This window comes from Eumetopias jubatus, unplaced genomic scaffold (genome assembly GCF_037043125.1).
Source record: "Eumetopias jubatus isolate StellerSeaLion01/CBP00866 unplaced genomic scaffold, mEumJub1_p1.0 scaffold_8, whole genome shotgun sequence".
Taxonomy (NCBI): Eukaryota; Metazoa; Chordata; class Mammalia; order Carnivora; family Otariidae; genus Eumetopias; species Eumetopias jubatus.
The window spans coordinates 135,457,237-135,474,434 of record NW_028274814.1 but is presented as its reverse complement, the minus strand read 5'-3'; the positions used below and the strand labels follow the sequence as shown (position 1 = coordinate 135,474,434).

The following is a 17,198-nucleotide window of genomic DNA, read 5'->3' as shown; positions in this document are numbered from 1 at the left end:
CTGGCTGGTAGTCTGTGAGGATGAGCCATCCCCCAAGGTGGGCTCCAAGGCCCCCGGATGGCCAGCTGGTTCACACTCTGGGCTCCATATAATTTACCGGCTGGGCCGAAATTGTTCGTGTTGCTTTCAACACAGCAGACTGGGCAGGCAGGGCTGGTAGGAAGGGTTCTCGGGAGAGGGCCTGACCCTAAAGCCAGGTCCCTAAGGTCTGGAGCAAGGGGTCTTCACGGTGACACCTCAGCCCCTCTCCAGCCACACGTTTGTACCCAAGACTGTGCCAGCCTGCATCACCCCCCACTTAGCATATCCCTACAGCCCTACTCTCCTGGCCTTATTCACAACCATGGACACCTGGGCGCATGCAGGTTTACCCTGGCACTTACCCACAAACATCTACCCTCAGTGTGCACGCCCACCCAGAGAGAGCAAGCCTGAGGATAGGATCTCTGAGATACACTGGTTCCCATGTCACCAGACCCCATTCCCTCACTGAGCCTATACTCCCGTCATCTATCCCTGGTCCTATCACACACACGCGCACACACACACACACACACACACACACACACACACACACATCCCCACCTACCTTGATCAGAGAACAAGAAAAGGCCAGTGCTCCTCAGTCTGGGAAGCCCTCCTCTGTGCCCAGAGGGCCACTGTGACCAGCTCAGGGCCTTCTTCCCTCTGGTCCCCTCGTGGGCCTCCACTCAGCCTCCAGGCCATCGTCCCCAGGCCTAGGGCCCAGCCCTCTCCTGGCCTGTCCCACCAGCTACATCTGCAGCTGGGCCGGGCTCTGGGGCAGGGAGGGGCTGGCTTCTCAGCAGTGGGCGTCCATGAATGGCTGCTCTGAGCCTCTGGAATCCCGAAGGGCCTGGGGAGGCTCCTAATGGCCAGGCTGGGCTGCCCTGGACTCAAGGCCACCTTGGGGGTAAAGCGGTGCCCTGCTGCCTGCCCTCCCCAAATCTACTCTGTCTCCCACAGACTCTGACCCCTGAGAGATGTCTCCAGTAAGATTAAGGGTACTCCAAATACAGCCACGCTCTTGTGGTCCAGGCACCATCCTCGTTTCCCTCGGCATTGCCCCCTCACCCTGTTTAGCTCTGTGATTCTCAGCCATCTTGTCCACCCACCTGAGGTCTTCTAGGGGGCAAGCTGGAGTCCCTGGAAGCTGCTTCAACAACGATTCCCTGAGCCCCTCCTCACTCAAGCTGGACCCTGTCCCCAGGTCCTGAGGACGTGAAGATGACCCAGCCCTGAGGCCAGGAGACCCATCCTGTGGGCTGGGTGTCCTCCTCTGCCTTGTCACTGCAATAGTAATAACAACCGTGCTAATCATAGCTGCCATTTACGGGACACTTACTATATGTCAGACACCGCGCAGGGGCTGGGAAGGAGCTCCGAGGCTGCTCAGGAAGATGGGTATGTGAACAGGTCCTTACAGTAATATGGCAGCGACAGTACAGGACATCCTTCGAGCATCCCTCGGAGCCAGGAACTAGGCTAAACCCACTCTCAGCATCTTCTGTGGTCTTCGCCTTGTCACCTGCTTTTGACTGATGAGCACACTGCAGCCCACACCACGCTGTGTGGTCTGGTCGATTTTCTCGGGGATTGCTCTCCTTAGTGAGTGAGCTTCTGGAGCCGTGCTGGCCAATAGAACATTCTACGATAATGGAAATGTTCTATATCTGTGCCATCCAGTGTGACAGCCACTAGCCACGGGGGTGCTTATTTTCTCTGGGTCTTAGGCCCTGGCAAGCATCAGCCTCATAAGTTTCTGTTAGACTGAATGAATGAATGAATGAATGAATGGATGGATGGATGGATGGATGAGTGATGAATGAAATGATTGAGTGAATGGTGACCATGTGGACCTCCGACCTTCTCTTCTTCATCCATGCTCTCCCTTTTTGACCTTTAAGTTTTCAAACTTGGCTGTGCTCTCGTTACCGGGGCAACACCTGCTGGAAGCCCCCTGGGTCGGGGAGGGGAGCCATCTGGAGTTCCTCCCCCTTCCCTTCTTGCTCCGAGGACCAGCGCAGTTGGAGGAAGAATACAGGAGGCTGGGGGAGGGGACAGCACTGGTCTGCCCGGACAGATTGGGTAGGGGGAGACTTTACTGGTCACCCCCACTGGACTGCATCATCTCTGAGATGAGGAAGCCCTGAGCAGGAGTCAGGAGTCCTGGATTCTCTCTCCCACTTTGGCAAACGAGTCATTATACAGCTTCTATCAGATCACTTGCCCTTCTGGGCCTCAATTGCCTTGGCAAATAGGTCCCTGGTGCCTTCACTTGGGCTCTTCTACCTTAAAGATCTAGATAGAATTCCTCCATCTGGCTCCCTGCCAGGCTGTTAAGGACTTGAGAGTCAGGCATGAGTCTGGTTCATGTCTGTATCCCCCAGGCCCATCTGCCCTGCTCTGTCCTCCCGGGTTGGGGGCGCCTGGAAGACCCTGCCTGCCCAGTAATTACAGCCTGGGCTCAGCTGCCCTCTAGTGGTCCAAAGTGTCAATGACCTCATGTCTGCAGGGCTGTTCTTTCTCCACAAAGGAACGATCCACAGGCCTGCAAGTAGCCTCAGAGAACAGACTTTGACCCAAGCAAAAAAAATCACTGGGGTGGCCTCCCAGACAGGTGGCGCAGGCTCTAGAATCTCCATCTTGGGTTTGTTACAACTGTGTAATTTTGAACAGGTCACCAGGTCTCCGAGCTCCAGTTTCTTCACCTGTAAAAATGGGACTTATATCAGTCAGGATGGGTTAAATTATACTGCAATAACAATTCCAAAATCCCAGGGGCTTAGAACAACAAAGATTTACTTCTCCTTCATTTCTCAGGTCCACTGTAGTTTGGATCCATGGAGGCTCTGCTCCGTGTCATCTTCAGTCTGGGACCCAGGCTCATGGAGCAGCCACCACCTGGAGCCTTGCAGGTCATTGCGGCGGAGGGAAGGAGGGAGTGGTGAAGTGTGCACTAGCTATAAAATGCTTTGGCTGGGACTCACTTCTTCTTTTTTCTTTTTCTTTTTTTTTTTTTAAGCAGGGCCCAACTCGGGGCCCAAACTCATGACCCTGAGATCAAGACCTGAACCGAGATCGAGAGTCGGACGCTTAACCGCCTGAGCCACCCAGACACCCCTGGCCTGCACTCAATTCTGATCACAGCTCACTGGCAAGAATTAGTCACATGGTCCCACCCACACAAGGAGGTAGGGAACTTAACCCTCCTGGGTGTGAGAGCTGAAGAGCCAGATAGTTGATGAACAGGACTGATGACCCACTTGTGTGGTTGTAGGAATACAGTGAGAAGTGCAATGAACTCAATCCATGCTAGCCATTAAAACTGTTGCCTTGTCATGCTGGTTCCCTTTTTTCTTTGCCCTCATGATTTCCTGTGACTTCCGCCTCAGCTCCACCTGTTTCCAGCTGCAGATAAGAGGGAAGCGAACTTGCCAAGATTCACACAGTGAACCCGTGGCTGGGCATCCAGGTGTCCAAATTCTGAGCCCCTCCTACTGTAGGGGGCGGAGGAGAAGGGGCTTTGCCCGCCGAGGTTCTCTAAGAGTGTTGATTGACACTGTGATGGTCTTTTGAGGGAGCCTGAAGCCTCTGCCCTCCTCCCAAAGCTGGTCTCTGGCCTTTCCAAGCCCTTCCTGCCCCGCCAGAGTGGAGAGCCGAGGGGGTGGAACAATGAGAAGCCTGTGCCGCCCCCTGGGGCCAGAGTCCGAACATTGCAACCATTCCTACGCAGGGACCCTGCACATTCCCGCCTCCTGTCCTGTTCTGGGCCTGGCCCAGACACACCCACTACATCCTGACAGCTCCCAGATGGTGGGAAAGGAAAGCTCTCGGGACTCCGCAAAACATCCCAAAGCATTTAAAAACCTGCACAACAGTCCCCCTGCCCCCCCCCGGCCCCAGGAAGCCTCTAAGCCTTTCTAAAATCTTAGTATCTAAGCAGATGGGTGGCTCCTGGCAAGACTTCCAAAGAGACCAGCACATTCATCCAATAAGCGTGCTTTCACGGAGGCCCTGCCCAGTGCCAGGCAGGCTGTGGGCTGAGATGAGGAGATGCCACTGATGCTCTCCACAGACACATAAACAAAATCATGGCACAAGATTAGGGCTGTAATGGGGAAAGCTGCTGGTGGGATCACGGAGGGCTTCCTGGAGGAGGTAGCAACTGGAAAGTCATCAGATTCTCTCCCTGGATCTAAGCCTTATGTGAAAAACCACCTTCTGGTCATTCAGTCTCCCCACCGTCACCACCACTCACTGATATTCTAGGTTTCAACCTCACGACACCCCTCACACTTTTCAGAAAGGACTGGGTTCCCCCTAGCCTCCATGGCTCTGCACTTGCTGACTGCCCTTCCCCTTACAAGGAAAACTCTTATTCAGTCTTCAAAACCTAGCTGAGTTGTTATGTCCTCCAGGAAGCTTTCCTTGACAAACCCCCACCCCAAGAGTCTTTGGTTCTGTTTCCAGTTTCTCGCACAGCTCCTTGCCGCAATGACGCTTCTGACATCTGTTTACACATCTGTCCCATCTCCGATTTGTGAGCTCTTTTGATTCAGAGACTCTGTCTTCTTTGTCATTGCGTTCTTGGTGCCAGGCCTTGTGCTGGGTAGAGCAGTATGTGACATGCTTCCGTGGGGCTCGGGAGGTCAGCTGTAGGATGCACAGCATTTATACGGTGCTTACTTCCCAACTAGCTTCACAACCCGGGGCGGCAGGCAGGGCAGGAGTGATACGGAAACAACGGGCCGTCTATGGAAAACCTGCCATGAGCTGAGCACCATGCCAGGCACTGGCAGGGGACATTTATCTGGGCTTCAGTCAGCTGTGATTCTCAGTGCCTGGCACACAGAAATGTTGGGTGAATTCCGACGTGTGTCTGGGAGCTAAGGAAGCTTGACCAGTTTTCTAGGATTTACTATCGTCAGGTCCTGACCCCAGGTTGCTCCCAGTACAGCCCTCTGGCATGCCTTGGCAGATGGAAGAATCTGTCTTCGTGGGCAATGGCCTATTTCTGTAGGCTCTGCTGTCTGAGTCAATCCTCCCCCTTGTCCAAAAAATGCCGAGGATGCAGTCTGTTGTGTTAACGTCCCACTTGAGACATTTCTTTCAGTATCTAGAACCAGAAATTCGTCTTTCACCAAGAGCCAATCTCTCCCCCTTCTATCACATAACAAGAATAAAATGACCTCTTAGTGTGTGCTCTTTCCCTCTGGCTGCCGGGAAGCTCGGAGACGAATAATAGTATCACAGGGAGGAATCAGTCAGAGCATTTCCTTCTCGCCCCCATGTACATGGCTTCTTTAATTGAAACTTTCCTGTGTTCTTTATGGGAAGAGCAGGCGTAAATACGCTTTATGTGAGAAGCTGTGGGAACTGGGAAAGGGCCCAGGTTTAAGCAGAAGGCTGGCGAGAACCCCTTGCTCTCTCTGAGCCCCAGGCTTCTCCTTGGCAGCCCCTGGATGAGAAGCTCTGCTGCCTTCCTCGTGCGGAGGCAGCTCTCCCATGAGGAGGACTGGCCACGGCCCAAGCCTCAGGGAGGGTCACGGTCAACACCCTCCCTGCTGAGGTTACGCGTTCATAACCTTGAACACTTTCACACTTCCAATCCAGTGTGGCCAGAAGCTTTATTTTTAAAGAGGAGTCAGAAAAAGAGATTTCTCATGTGAAATCTCCTGACTTAGAAATGTTGCCAATTAATTTTCATTTTTTCCCCCAAAATGCTGTGTTGGACAAACCAAACTTGGCTGCAGGCCAGATTTAGCCTGAGGCCCCTTCAGGCTCAGCCAGTCCAGCGTCCGGGTGGCCTGGGTGGGTTACTTCTCTCCATATTTGTTTCCTCCTCTGTAATATAACGTCCTCAGCCCCGCTATTTTCCTCCCAGCACCTGTTCCCTCCTTTAGGCAACTGCCCCTGCCCACACCCCACCTCCTCGGACCATGGCTGTCTCCGCCCCTGGCTCCAGCGGTGGGTACCAGAGCTGCCTGGCAATGGGGCACCCCATGCCCTGAGCCCAGGGGCTCTGGTGGCGGGGGGGCAATGGGAGTCCATCCCCTGAGCTTTTGCTGGAACAAGATGCCTGCTCCCCTCTGAAATCAAGGTACTAAGGGCTGTGGGAGCCTAGGACTGCCAGGGGAACTTGACCACCACGTGGGGAAAGTCTGCCTGGGAATGCAGCCCACACAAAGGAAACCAGGACTGAGGGAGACAGACAGACAGACAGACAGACAGAGAGATGGCAGGTCCTGGTGACATCCTTGAGCACCAGGGTCCAGCCAAGCCTGAGTCTCAACCCAAACCCTTTTATTCCAGCTGATCTCCCTTTGGCGTCTTGGGCCTGGGCCAGGCTAGGGTGAGGCCAGAGAGGCCTCGAGGGCACAGAATTGAAGGAGGCACTTCAGTGTGAGCCCGAGGTGCCTCTCTGGCCTCACCCTAGCCTGGCCCTGCAACCCAGGCTATGCAAGACCTGGGTTTGCCCCATGGAGGAAGAGCAGCCCCAGCCCTCCAGGTGAGAGGAAGCAGCTGTTGCCTGCCCTCATTCCTTAAATGGGGCATGCGCCAGAGCGAACCCTGCTCTGGAGTCAGGAGATCTGGTCCAAATCTCAGCCCGCTGCCCCGCAGCCTCGGCTGACCCCTAGGACAATAGAATGGTACTTACGAGTGTCCCTGTGTTCTCCCTCTCTCAAGGAGGCGGACTTCTTAAATGGTCACACAGCCACCCAGCTAAAGAATATACTTCCCAGGGGCGCCTGGGCGGCTCAGTCAGTTAAGCATCTGCCTTCGGCTCAGGTCATGATCTCGGAATCCTGGAATCAGGCTTCCTGCTCAGCGGGGAGTCTGCTTCTCCCCCTGCCTCTGCCCCTCCCTCGGGCTTGTTCTCTGTCTCTCTCTTTCTCTGTCTCAAATAAATAAATAAAATCTTAAAAGAAAAATAAAAATAGGGGCGCCTGGGTGGCTCAGTCGTTCAGCGTCTGCCTTCGGCTCGGGTCATGATCCCGGGGTCCTGGGATCGAGCCCCGCATCGGGCTCCCTGCTCAGCGGGAAGCCTGCTTCTCCCTCTCCCACTCCCCCGGCTTGTGTTCCCTCTCTCGCTGTGTCTCTCTCTATCAGATAAATAAATAAAATCTTTTAAAAAAATAATAAATAAATAAAATAAAAATAAAAGAATATACTTCCCTCCCCCATTGCAGCTAGACCTAACCATATGACGAAGTACTGACCAGTAGGATGTAAGGGGGTGGGGGTACAGCCATCACAGAGTGTTCCTCGAGGGAGGGGATGCACTTCCTTCCACCTTGCTGCCCTGGCTACAGATGAGCCCTCTGGATTTTGCCCCCTGGGGTCACATCCCAGGCACAGGGAAACAGCCACGGAGAAGCAGCAACTCAGGCCCCTGAACATGCGGGGACCCGGCCAACAGACCAGCTCCCGACAACCTCCCCATGAACTGTACTGTGAATGGGAAAGAACATTCTATTTGGCGTAAGGCCCTGTTGTTTTGCGTCTCTGTGCCTGAATTCATATCCTAACTGGTACCTCACCCCATGTATTCCAGCTAACGGTTTTGGTTGTCCTGATTAGCGGGCGGGGGTGAGAGCTACTGGTCTCTAGTGGACGGAAACTGGAGATGCTCATTATCCCACAACACACAGGACAGCCTCCCACAGCAGAGAACGATCTGGGCCACAATGTCAATAGTGCTGCTGCCGAGAAACTGCTTTACCTACCCTGGAGACAGGTGTCCCCATCCCTAAAAAGGGGAATATTGCACTCTCATAGTTTTTTATGAAGATCCAATGAGATGACAGACATGATCCTCCCTTCAGGAAAGGAGAGAGTCCTGCAAAAATGGTCATGAAGTCTTTATTATTGCAAGAAACTAAGAGGGGAGCTCCAGAGGAGGAGAGTGAGGCAGGCTGCCAGTCACACAGGAGGAGGGCTCCTTGGTGGGGCTGGGGGGTGGGAAGGGGGTGCTGGGGGCGTGCAGTACCTGAAGGTGCGGTACAGGGCAGGGAGGGACTGGAGGGCAGGGGCCTTGGGGAAGGGGAGAGATAGAAAAGTCTGGCAGAGGAAGGGAGGTAGGAACTGCTCCTGGTGGTCTCCGGGGCTACTCACAAGCTCGCCCTATCCCACCACCTCCCACTCTGCCTCTCACACATACAGACCTGCATCTCCCCCTCCCCACATGCCTCTCCTCTCCCCCCAGACACTCTCTCTCTCTCTCACACACACACACACACACACACATACACACACCCTCCTTCCTCTTGGATCTTACCCCTCTGCCACCCCATCACACACTCTCATCAATGCCAAGCCTGAGTCCAGAGGGGTGGGACTGGGCTGGACCAAGCAGACGCCCCTCCAAATAGGGCCTTTTCCTTGGGTCCGCTTTGAAGTCGGCCATGTGAAGCTGCAGGGTGGGTGCCTTGGGTGGTGGGGGCCGCTGAGCATCACCAGGGATTCAGTGGGGAAGTGTGACTGTCGAGGTTCAGGACAAGCAGGGGCAGCGGTGCCTCAATCCAGGTGAGGGGCAAGAGTGCTGGGCAGCACAAAGGCACTGGGGGTCAGTGGGGGGTTAAACCCAGAGCCAAGGAGGGCAGGTGTGGGGTGAACTGGCTTGATGTGGAAAGCAAGCCCTGGGCCAGCAGCAGTGACACCTCAAGGTACCCAGGTGCCCCATCTCAACAGGTGCAGCCAGGGTCCACCCGGAGCGCCCGGAAGCCTCTGCTGGGAGGGTCCAGGAAGCAGAGGGATGGCCTGGAGGACCACGGGTTGTCCTCTCTCTGCCTCAGGGTCTCCAGGCTGGGCGAAGCAGGGGAGGGAGCCCGGTGCCCGCCACCGGCCACCGGCGCGGGTCAGCTCAGACCTCTGGCCCTCCGAAGGCCAAGTTGTCGCGGACCATCAGGGTCTTGCGGAGGTCACGGTCCACCAGGGGGCGCTGCATGCGCCATTTGTGCGCCTCCTGCAGGCCAGGTTCGAAGTAGTAGATGCAGGCGCCGAAGCCCACCAGGATGAGCACTGAGATGACCAGGTAGACGGGCACGAACCAGTCCAGGAAGTGCGGCATCGCGGCGGCCTCAGCTGCCGAGACAGGGCGGTAAGTGCTGGCGGAGGCGCCCCTTGTCCCACCTGCCAGCCTGGAGGGACACGCGCGGGCTTCACAGAGCCAGGAGGTCCCAGCATCCCCTTGCAGATGGGAAGGCTGAGGCCCAGGAGAGTGGCGTCCGCCCCCTGCCCCGGACCGAGAACAGAGCTGCCCCCATCACAGGGACCCACCTAGCTCCTACTCACCCTTCAAGAAGGCAGCTTGTAGCTGAGGGCGGGACCTGGCTCAATCCCTCTGAGGCACAGGTGCCCTCAGGCAAGTTGCCTAAACTCTGCTCTCAGCATCTTTGTCCCCTGTGAGGAGGGGGGCACGGACAGAGCCTAGTGGGGATTCAGAGCACTCAGTAAAGTTCAGCTGGGGCCATGCCTCCTCTGAGCCACCCCTCCGGGCCCTGACCGCACAGTTGCAGATGCTGCCGCTTGCCAGACCCTCACAGATGAGTGGGTCCCCAGCCACCCGCACATCCTGGCCGGGTGTGGCTTGGTGAAAGCGAGCTGAACGAACACCAATCCCCAGGGGATTGGGTTGATGTCAACAGGGTCTGCACAGGCACCCGAAATTCAGGCCCACGCCCAATTTCATAATTATAAGACTGTGAACACAGGCACCAGCCCAGAAAACTTGGGCCTCGGGCTTCCACATCTATAAGGTGGGCATGAAGATAGCACCTGGACCGCGGCGCTGCTGTGACCATTAAATGGGTTAATTTATGTAAAATACTCAGAATTAGTGCCTGGCCCATAATCCATGCTACATAGTTCTTTGTTCTTACTCTCTGAGCCTCAGTTTCCTTATCTGTAAAATGGGGATAGAAGTAGGATCCATTTCTTAAGGTCACTGTGAATGTTTGACAAGATAAGGCCTGAAGAGCATTTAGCACCATGCTGCATGGCCCAGAACCAGCCTTTGTGTTACCTGTTGTTATTTCCAGCCAACCAGAGGCAGGAAAGCAGAAACATGGAAGTTAGCAGGTATAAGGTGCTTCACGAACGTTACATATACCCAGACACCTTAGAATGGCCCAAAGTTACCCACCGCTGCGCTCTGCCAACCTCTCCAGCCTCATCTCCCAGCCCATGTGCTGTCATATGGAACTGCTCATCAGTCACCTGTGGGTCATACAATCTCCATCTTTCATAGGATGGAGATAAGCTTTTCATTTTCATTCTCCCTGGGATGTCCTTTGGACTGTGTTCATGGGGCAGGCTCCTACGCATCCTTCAAAAGCCAGATCACAGACCATCTCTTCCAGGAATGGGATAAAGTAGGACCCAATTTAACCCACCCTCAAATCCTTCCTGAGGAGTAAAAAAGGGGGAAGGGTGAGGAGCCCTACCTCTGCCTTCCAGGCAGGGAGAGCCCTATTAAGATGTGTTCACAAATCACAAGGCCTAGGGGGTAGGTGTTACTGTCTACATTTTACTGAGGCCCAGATGGGTTCACTAACTTGCCCCGGCGTTACCCAATTGGAAGGTGACTAAGAGCTGGGCTCCAAGCCCCCAGAGATGTCCTGAGGTTTGAGTCCTCCAGGGTGGGTAAAGACACCTGAGCAGAATGAAATGAGCAGAGGCCCACCTTGGCTTCTGGGGAAGTTAGAAAGGGGATGAGAAGCCTTGGCTTCTCAGACCTCTGTCTCCAAACTCCAGCCTCTCTCATCATACTACTTCCACGTGGGTCTTCAAGGTGGGCCGTGACCCCCGGGGGAGAGAGATGCTGCTTCCCAGTCCCGCATCCATCCCGATGCCTGCCCCTGCCCCCCCCGCCCCAGGGTCCCCACTGGCCGCTCTGAAGCACGGACAGTGTCTCAAGGTGCCCTACTCATGGAGAAATAAAATGAAGAGTGCTTAGCCGTGCTCTCCTAACCATCTGCCTTTCTGGAGAGCCGAAGAAGAGAGTTCAAAATTGCTTTGGTGCAGCTGGGTTGAGGGGAAGTCAGGAAGAGGGGACGCCAAGCAGGAAGGCTGCTCCAAACGAACCTGACTGAGGCCAAAAGATTCATGCCTCACCCTTGGCTGCAGGCAGGACCCCAGTCCCCTTGCAGCTTAAACAGGAGAATGAGGGACTTGAGCAGAGCTGAAGCCACTCGGGCTGCAATGGTGTGGATCTATGGAGCACAGTTTAGAGTCTCCCAACCTCTCCAGCCCTGTGAACAAAACCCCAGGCATTCCCCGGCAGACTGAGGACCCCTAGACCTTCTCCTGGATTCTCGGGGGACGCCCAGCTGAAACAAATCACTCGCTGGCCTTCTGCGTGACCTCGGGCCGCACCTCACCCCCTCTGGGTTTCAGGGTTCCCCATGCACTGTGACAAGGTGGGAGAGGGGGTTACCAGATGATCTATAAGGAATTTTCCAGCCCCATTCTAGCCAAAGGACAGTGTGAGGGTTGTAGAGCCCCGCTGCCTGCCTCCCAAACCATTGGCAGCCCTCGGTGCCCCCTCCCCCCACCCCCCGCATGCCCGCAGACCCACCTCATGCCCTGCAGATGCCTGTTCCGGGGGCTCTTTGGGGAGCTCATCACCTCAGCCTGAGCAGCTCCGTGTCGGCCTGCAGACTCAGTCGCAGCTGCTGTCCCCAAAGACACTGCCATCTGCAGCCGCCATGGGAGCTGGAGGCAGAGAAAGGGCGAGGCCAATGTCCCCGGTGGGAGACTGAGCCTCTCAGGCCCCGGGGCTCTGACTGACCAGGAGGGGGCAGTCTTACGCTGGCAAGGCACACTGGTACCTCTCCCTGCCCATCTGAGACCCTTCCCTCTGCCCCCCACCCTCAGGATGGCGGGAGGCGGGACGTGTCTCGGCCAATCAGCAGACTGGCAGAGCAAGGGCTTTATCCTCCGTTGCCCTGGCAACCAGCCTTCTCTTCTGGATCCCTCGCACTGTGCACGTGGTACAGAAATGACAGTCAGGGCAGGGTTGGGAGAATTCGGGGAGGGACGGGAACCACCCAGCAGACTGCTGGGCCCCATGTTTGCTGAGCCTGGAGAGGAGGAGACCCCAGCTGAGATAAATGGAAGGGTGTGGAGGCTTGCGGTTTGCAGGAAGGGAGAGATGAGGGTCCGCAGCAAGCGGGTAAGGACACAGAAGTAGTGACTAGTAGAGTCAGCGAAAGTCATATGCTGTAGAGGAAAGAACCAAGACTGAGACTGAGACTCTGGACGCATTGGTCCAATGTAGACACTGCTTTCAGTGCTTTATTCATAGTAATTCATTTATCCGTCATCCAAGGTCACACAGCAAGAAAGTGACAATGCCAGAGTCAGAGCCCTAGCCTGGCCTTCAGGGCCCCACACAGGGGCTGCCTTTCCAGCTTCTGCCTCACCAGCCCCACTGTTCCCCTGGCTGGGGTATAGCCTCAGATGGTTGTGACTCCCAGGCACTGAGCATCCCCACATCCCAGGCATGGCCCCACACACCATTCCGTCCGTCCTCCAGCAGATTGATGTTGAGAGCCCATCTGGGGATGAGGCAGCTACAGCTCAGAGAGGTGATGCTGCTTACCTTCTCCTTCCCCTAGGTCACCCAGCTCCTCAGTGACAAAGCCAGGGAGTGGGGGTGGGGTAAGGGGCCCACCTCCCAAGCCCGGGTCTTCCCTCCTGTGCTATAGACAGAGTGTCAGCAAAGTGCCAGGCACCCAGTGTGCATTCTGTAAACATCAGTGGTGATTGTCTCAGAAGACAGAGCAGCCCCAGAGGCCTATGGGGCAGGAAAGAGGCTTTGAGGAAACACCTCCCCAGGGAGTCCATTCCCAGAAACCTGAGAACGGGCAGGTGGGAAATGCCGTGGGGAGAGATGGCTTAAGGACCCCCACCCCACAAATACCCTGCCAGCTCTGGGACCATCCAGACCCCTGCAAGGGTGGGGAGTCCTCTCCAGCATATATAGGGCAAGGGGAGTGAGTTTGCATTCACAGGGGGATTTGTAATGAGACCGAGTACATATTTAGTAAAATACAAATCTTAAGTGATGAATGTTTACCTGTGTATACAGCTGTGATCAATGTTTAAGAGATTTGTATCTCCCCAGACTGTTCTCTCCTGCCTGTTGCCAGTCAATACCCCCTTCCCAAAGGTACCCACTGATTTCTATCACCATAAATTAGATTTTCCTGTATTTGCATTTAATGTAAATGGACTCATATAATATGTACTTTTGTGTCTGGCTTCTGTCACTCAACACAATGCTTTTGCTACTCAACCGATGTTGCTACATTGATCAGTGTACCACAACTGGTTTATCTGTTGACCACTGAAGGACATTTGGGGTGTTTCCAGTATGGGACTATTGTGAGCAAAGCTTCAACAGTCTGGAGTGGGAGGACAGAGAGGAGTTGGGGGAGGGGCACGGGGAAACTTTCGGGGTTATCGGACATGTGCATTACATTGATTATGGTGGTGGCTTCCTAGATGGACACGTTGGCCAAAACTTATCAAACCATAGACTTTAACTATGCGTAGCTTATCCTATGTCAATTATACTTTGATACAGCGGAAAAAAATATGATCAACGGCCTTTAGATATTGTTTTAGCCACATGATTCTTTATTCACACACATTTGGGAAGCTCAATATATAATAGAGGTAAAGCCTGAGCTGCTTCTGTTAAATAATGGGGTGGGGTTTCTGGACACTACCCATGCAGCTTCCCCTTGTCCCTTACAGTATATCCCTGAAGCATCTCCCCAGAGCTCCACAGAAGCCAATTTGAAAAACACTATCCCAGATGGTATCTGATGGCCCTGCCCGGGTGTTCTTGATATAAGAATCTCCAGGCCTGGGTCTGGTCTTCCTGCCCATGCCCACTCTTCATTGCAGTACGGATCCCACACACAGCTCTTTTCTATTGCACTGCCCAGGTGACAAGCACCAACTCACTTTCACTTCTAGGCCAACAATCACCTCCCCAGCCAAGTGTAGTGGTGGCTCCCCAGGGACACTTCATGCATTTGGGCTCCCCCTGCTTCCTGGGGTGGCTCTCACCAACCGTGCGGCTGTGGTTGTTGTAATCTGTCCATCTGCCACTGAGCAGGGATGGCACCTCTGGCCTGGCCCGGAAGCAGGCACTCAACATATGCTGATTGAATGGGTCTCAGCCCAGCCCCTTCTAGAAAGTGCTACTGGGGCCAGAGTCAGTCACCTCTGCAGCCTCCTCTCTCCCCACTTTCTCCTCACTCCATCTGTTTCAGCCCCTGGCCTCCTCATTGCTCCTCAGAAGCCTCGGGGATACTCCCCTTCAGGCTCTTAGCATTTGCTGCTCCTTCTGCCTGAAACCTCTTCAATATACTTAACTGGCTCCTCTCTCGCTGAATTCAGGCATCTGCTCAAACATCACCTGCTTACAGAGTTCTCCCCTGGCCTAAAGGAGCTTCTTCCTGTCTGTCTCTATCCCCCAGGTCGCCTTGCTTTATGTTCAGAGTACTCATTACCATCGGACTTTTGGGGAGTCCCCTCCATACCCCTGGCAGGAGGAATCCAAGCCCGTCTGTGATGGGGCAAGAACTCCACGAAGCCATGTACTTCCAGCTCTTTCTAAGCAAGATGCAGTTTGGTCTGCAGTGAGAAGGATGTAGGTTAGACAGGGAGCATGCCTCTGCCCTCCCTGACATCACAGCATGGACACACTGTGTGATCAGGATTTGGCTCCCCCACTCCAGAGTTGATATACAATGTCTGATTCATCTGTATTCTCAAGGTGGGACGAAGGGTCTGCCCTAGGAAATGATGAAAGAATCCCTGCTGAGAATTAATCAATGGATGTAAATCAATCCATTCATTCAACAAATAATTACTGAGCAACTACCATGGGCCAGGCCCTTTTTAAAGAGCTGCACATACAAAATGACAAAGTCTCTGCTCTCCTGTGTCTTATGTTGTAGCTGGAGAGACAGACGATGAGCAAGTAATCATATAACTGTTGGGAGAAGCAACGGGCCATGGGCCCTGCACATCCCTGCGGGTTCCTGCTGGGAATGCCAAGAGAGCAAGGCCCTCAAAGCTCTCTACCCAGACTATTTCTCAGGGTTGTGTTTGCAGCAAGCAACCTTGAGGGAGGAGGTGACATCTCCCCCCACCCCAACAAAGAACAGGTATGCCTACCACTTGCTATTAAAGCGGCGAATCTCCCGGCGCCTGGGTGGCTCAGTCGTTGGGCGTCTGCCTTCGGCTCAGGTCATGATCCCGGGGTCCTGGGATCCAGCCCCGCATCGGGCTCCCTGCTCAGCGGGAGGCCTGCTTCTCGTCTCCCACTCTCCCTGCTTGTGTGCCCTCTCTCGCTGTCTCTCTCTCTGTTGAAAAATAAATAAAAATCTTAAAAAAAAAAAAGCAGTGAATCTCTAATCCCTGCGTTCCTCTTCTATACTGCCATCCATGAGTTCTATAGGGCTCCACGGTGGGTCCTTTGCAGGGCTCGGGGGACATGGGGTACTGACACAAACACACCTAAAGCCCCTGCTACTGTTTTTACCATGAGTAATAGGAAACAAGCTAAACAAAATCCTTTGTCTCTTACTCAGGAGTTTCATCCATGAAACAGTAACACACTATTACTAAACAGTAATAAACAGTAACAGTTTATTAGTTTGTAAATACTGTACAATCTCAGAGGCTGTACAGTTCCTGACCACATGTGAAGTGGAGATTAGTGCTGTTGAGAAAAATAGAGCAGAAAAAGGAAGACAAGGAGCATGGGGGAGGGGTGCCTGGGTGGCTCAGTTGGTTAGGCAACTGCCTTCGGCTCAGGTCATGATCCCAGGGTCCTGGGATCGAGCCCCACATCGAGCCCCACATCGAGCCCCACATCGAGCCCCACATCGGGCTCCCTGCTCGGCGGGAAGCCTGCTTCTCCCTCTCCCACTCCCCCTGCTTGTGTTCCCTCTCTCTCTGTCTCTCTCTCTCTCTGTCAATTAAATAAATAAAATCTTTAAAAAAAAAGGAGTATGGGGGAGACTTGATATTTTTTAAAGATAATGGAGGTTTTCTTTGATAATTTATTATTATTATTTTTAAGTACACTCTACCCCCAAGGTGGGGCTTGAACTCACAACCCCAAGTTCAAGAGTGGCATGCTCAACCAACTGAGCCAGCCAGGCTCCCCAAGACTTGCTATCTTAGATAGGATTGTTAAGAATTCCTAAGGCCCCTCTAAGAATTTTTTTAATTAAAAAATAAAAATTAGGGGCGCCTGGGTGTCTCAGACCGTTAAGCAACTGCCTTCAGCTCAGGTCATGATCTCAGGACCCTGGGATTGAGCCCCATGTCAGACTCAGCTGAGAGTCTTCTTCTCCCTCTGCCCCTCCCCCTGCTCATGCTCTATCTCTCTAAAATAAACAAAATCTTAAAAATAAAAAAATTTTAAAAATAAAAATTAATAAACATTTAAAATATTTTTAAAATAAAATTAATAGATAAAATTTTAAAAATAAAAAATATTTTTTTAATGAAAAGAAAGGCCCCTCTGATAAGGTGGCGCTGGAGCAGAAACGTGGACAAAGCGAGAAAACAAGCCAAGTGACTATTTGGGAGAAGAGATTTTCAGCCACAGGGTACCACGGGGACAAGGCAGGAAGTAGGAGGATACTTGGAATATCTGAAGAACAGCCTAGTAGTGGCCGTGTGACCAGAAGAGTGTAAAAGGGAGAAGAGCAGCAGATGAGGTTGGGGAGTTTGTCAGGGATCAGAACGCATAGAGCCTCAAAGTCCATGTAAGGCATTTGCAGTGCACTCTGAATAAGGTGGGAACTGTCGGTGGGGTTTGATCAGGTTTTTTTTTTAATTAATTAATTTATTTATTTATTGTTCTGTTTTAAAAAGGACGACTCTGGGTGGCTCCGTAGTTAAGCGTCTGCCTTCGGCTCAGGTCGTGATCTCAGGGTCCTGTGATCGAGCCCCGCATGGAGCCCCGTATCGGAGCCTGCTTCTCCCTCTTCCACTCCCCCTGCTTGTGTTCCGCTCTCTCACTGTGTCTCTGTCTTTTAAAAAAAAAAAAAAAAAAAAAGAGCCTGCGGCCAGAGCTGGAACTCCCCTCTCAAAAAAGGAGGTAGGGTCCTTTAAGAGGGCTCCGCCCCGTCCCGCGAAGC

At 53.5% G+C, this 17,198-nt stretch overlaps 1 protein-coding gene and 1 pseudogene across 2 annotated transcripts; both read right to left on the bottom strand.

Moving 5' to 3' along the window:
* Window positions 1–7,866: 7,866 nt before the first annotated feature.
* On the bottom strand, window positions 7,867–11,846 carry SMIM45 (small integral membrane protein 45). 2 transcript variants are annotated; one of them, XM_088025391.1, is made up of 2 exons: window positions 11,600–11,846; window positions 7,867–9,105 (listed from the first exon to the last, which is right to left on the bottom strand). In XM_088025391.1, the coding sequence occupies exon 2, from the start codon at window positions 9,089–9,091 to the stop codon at window positions 8,885–8,887; it is 207 nt and encodes a 68-aa protein (XP_087881517.1). In that variant the 5' UTR covers window positions 9,092–9,105; window positions 11,600–11,846; the 3' UTR covers window positions 7,867–8,884. The 2 variants fall into 2 exon arrangements, with proteins under 2 accessions (XP_087881517.1, XP_087881516.1); XM_088025390.1 differs by lacking the exon at window positions 11,600–11,846 and adding an exon at window positions 9,316–9,405.
* Window positions 9,312–10,844, bottom strand: LOC148163822 (uncharacterized; annotated as a pseudogene).
* Window positions 11,847–17,198: the final 5,352 nt, after the last annotated feature.

Coding starts and splice junctions, on each gene's coding strand:
- SMIM45 (XM_088025391.1), bottom strand. CDS start 9,091: ATGCCGCACTTCCTGGACTGGTTCGTGCCCGTCTACCTGGTCATCTCA.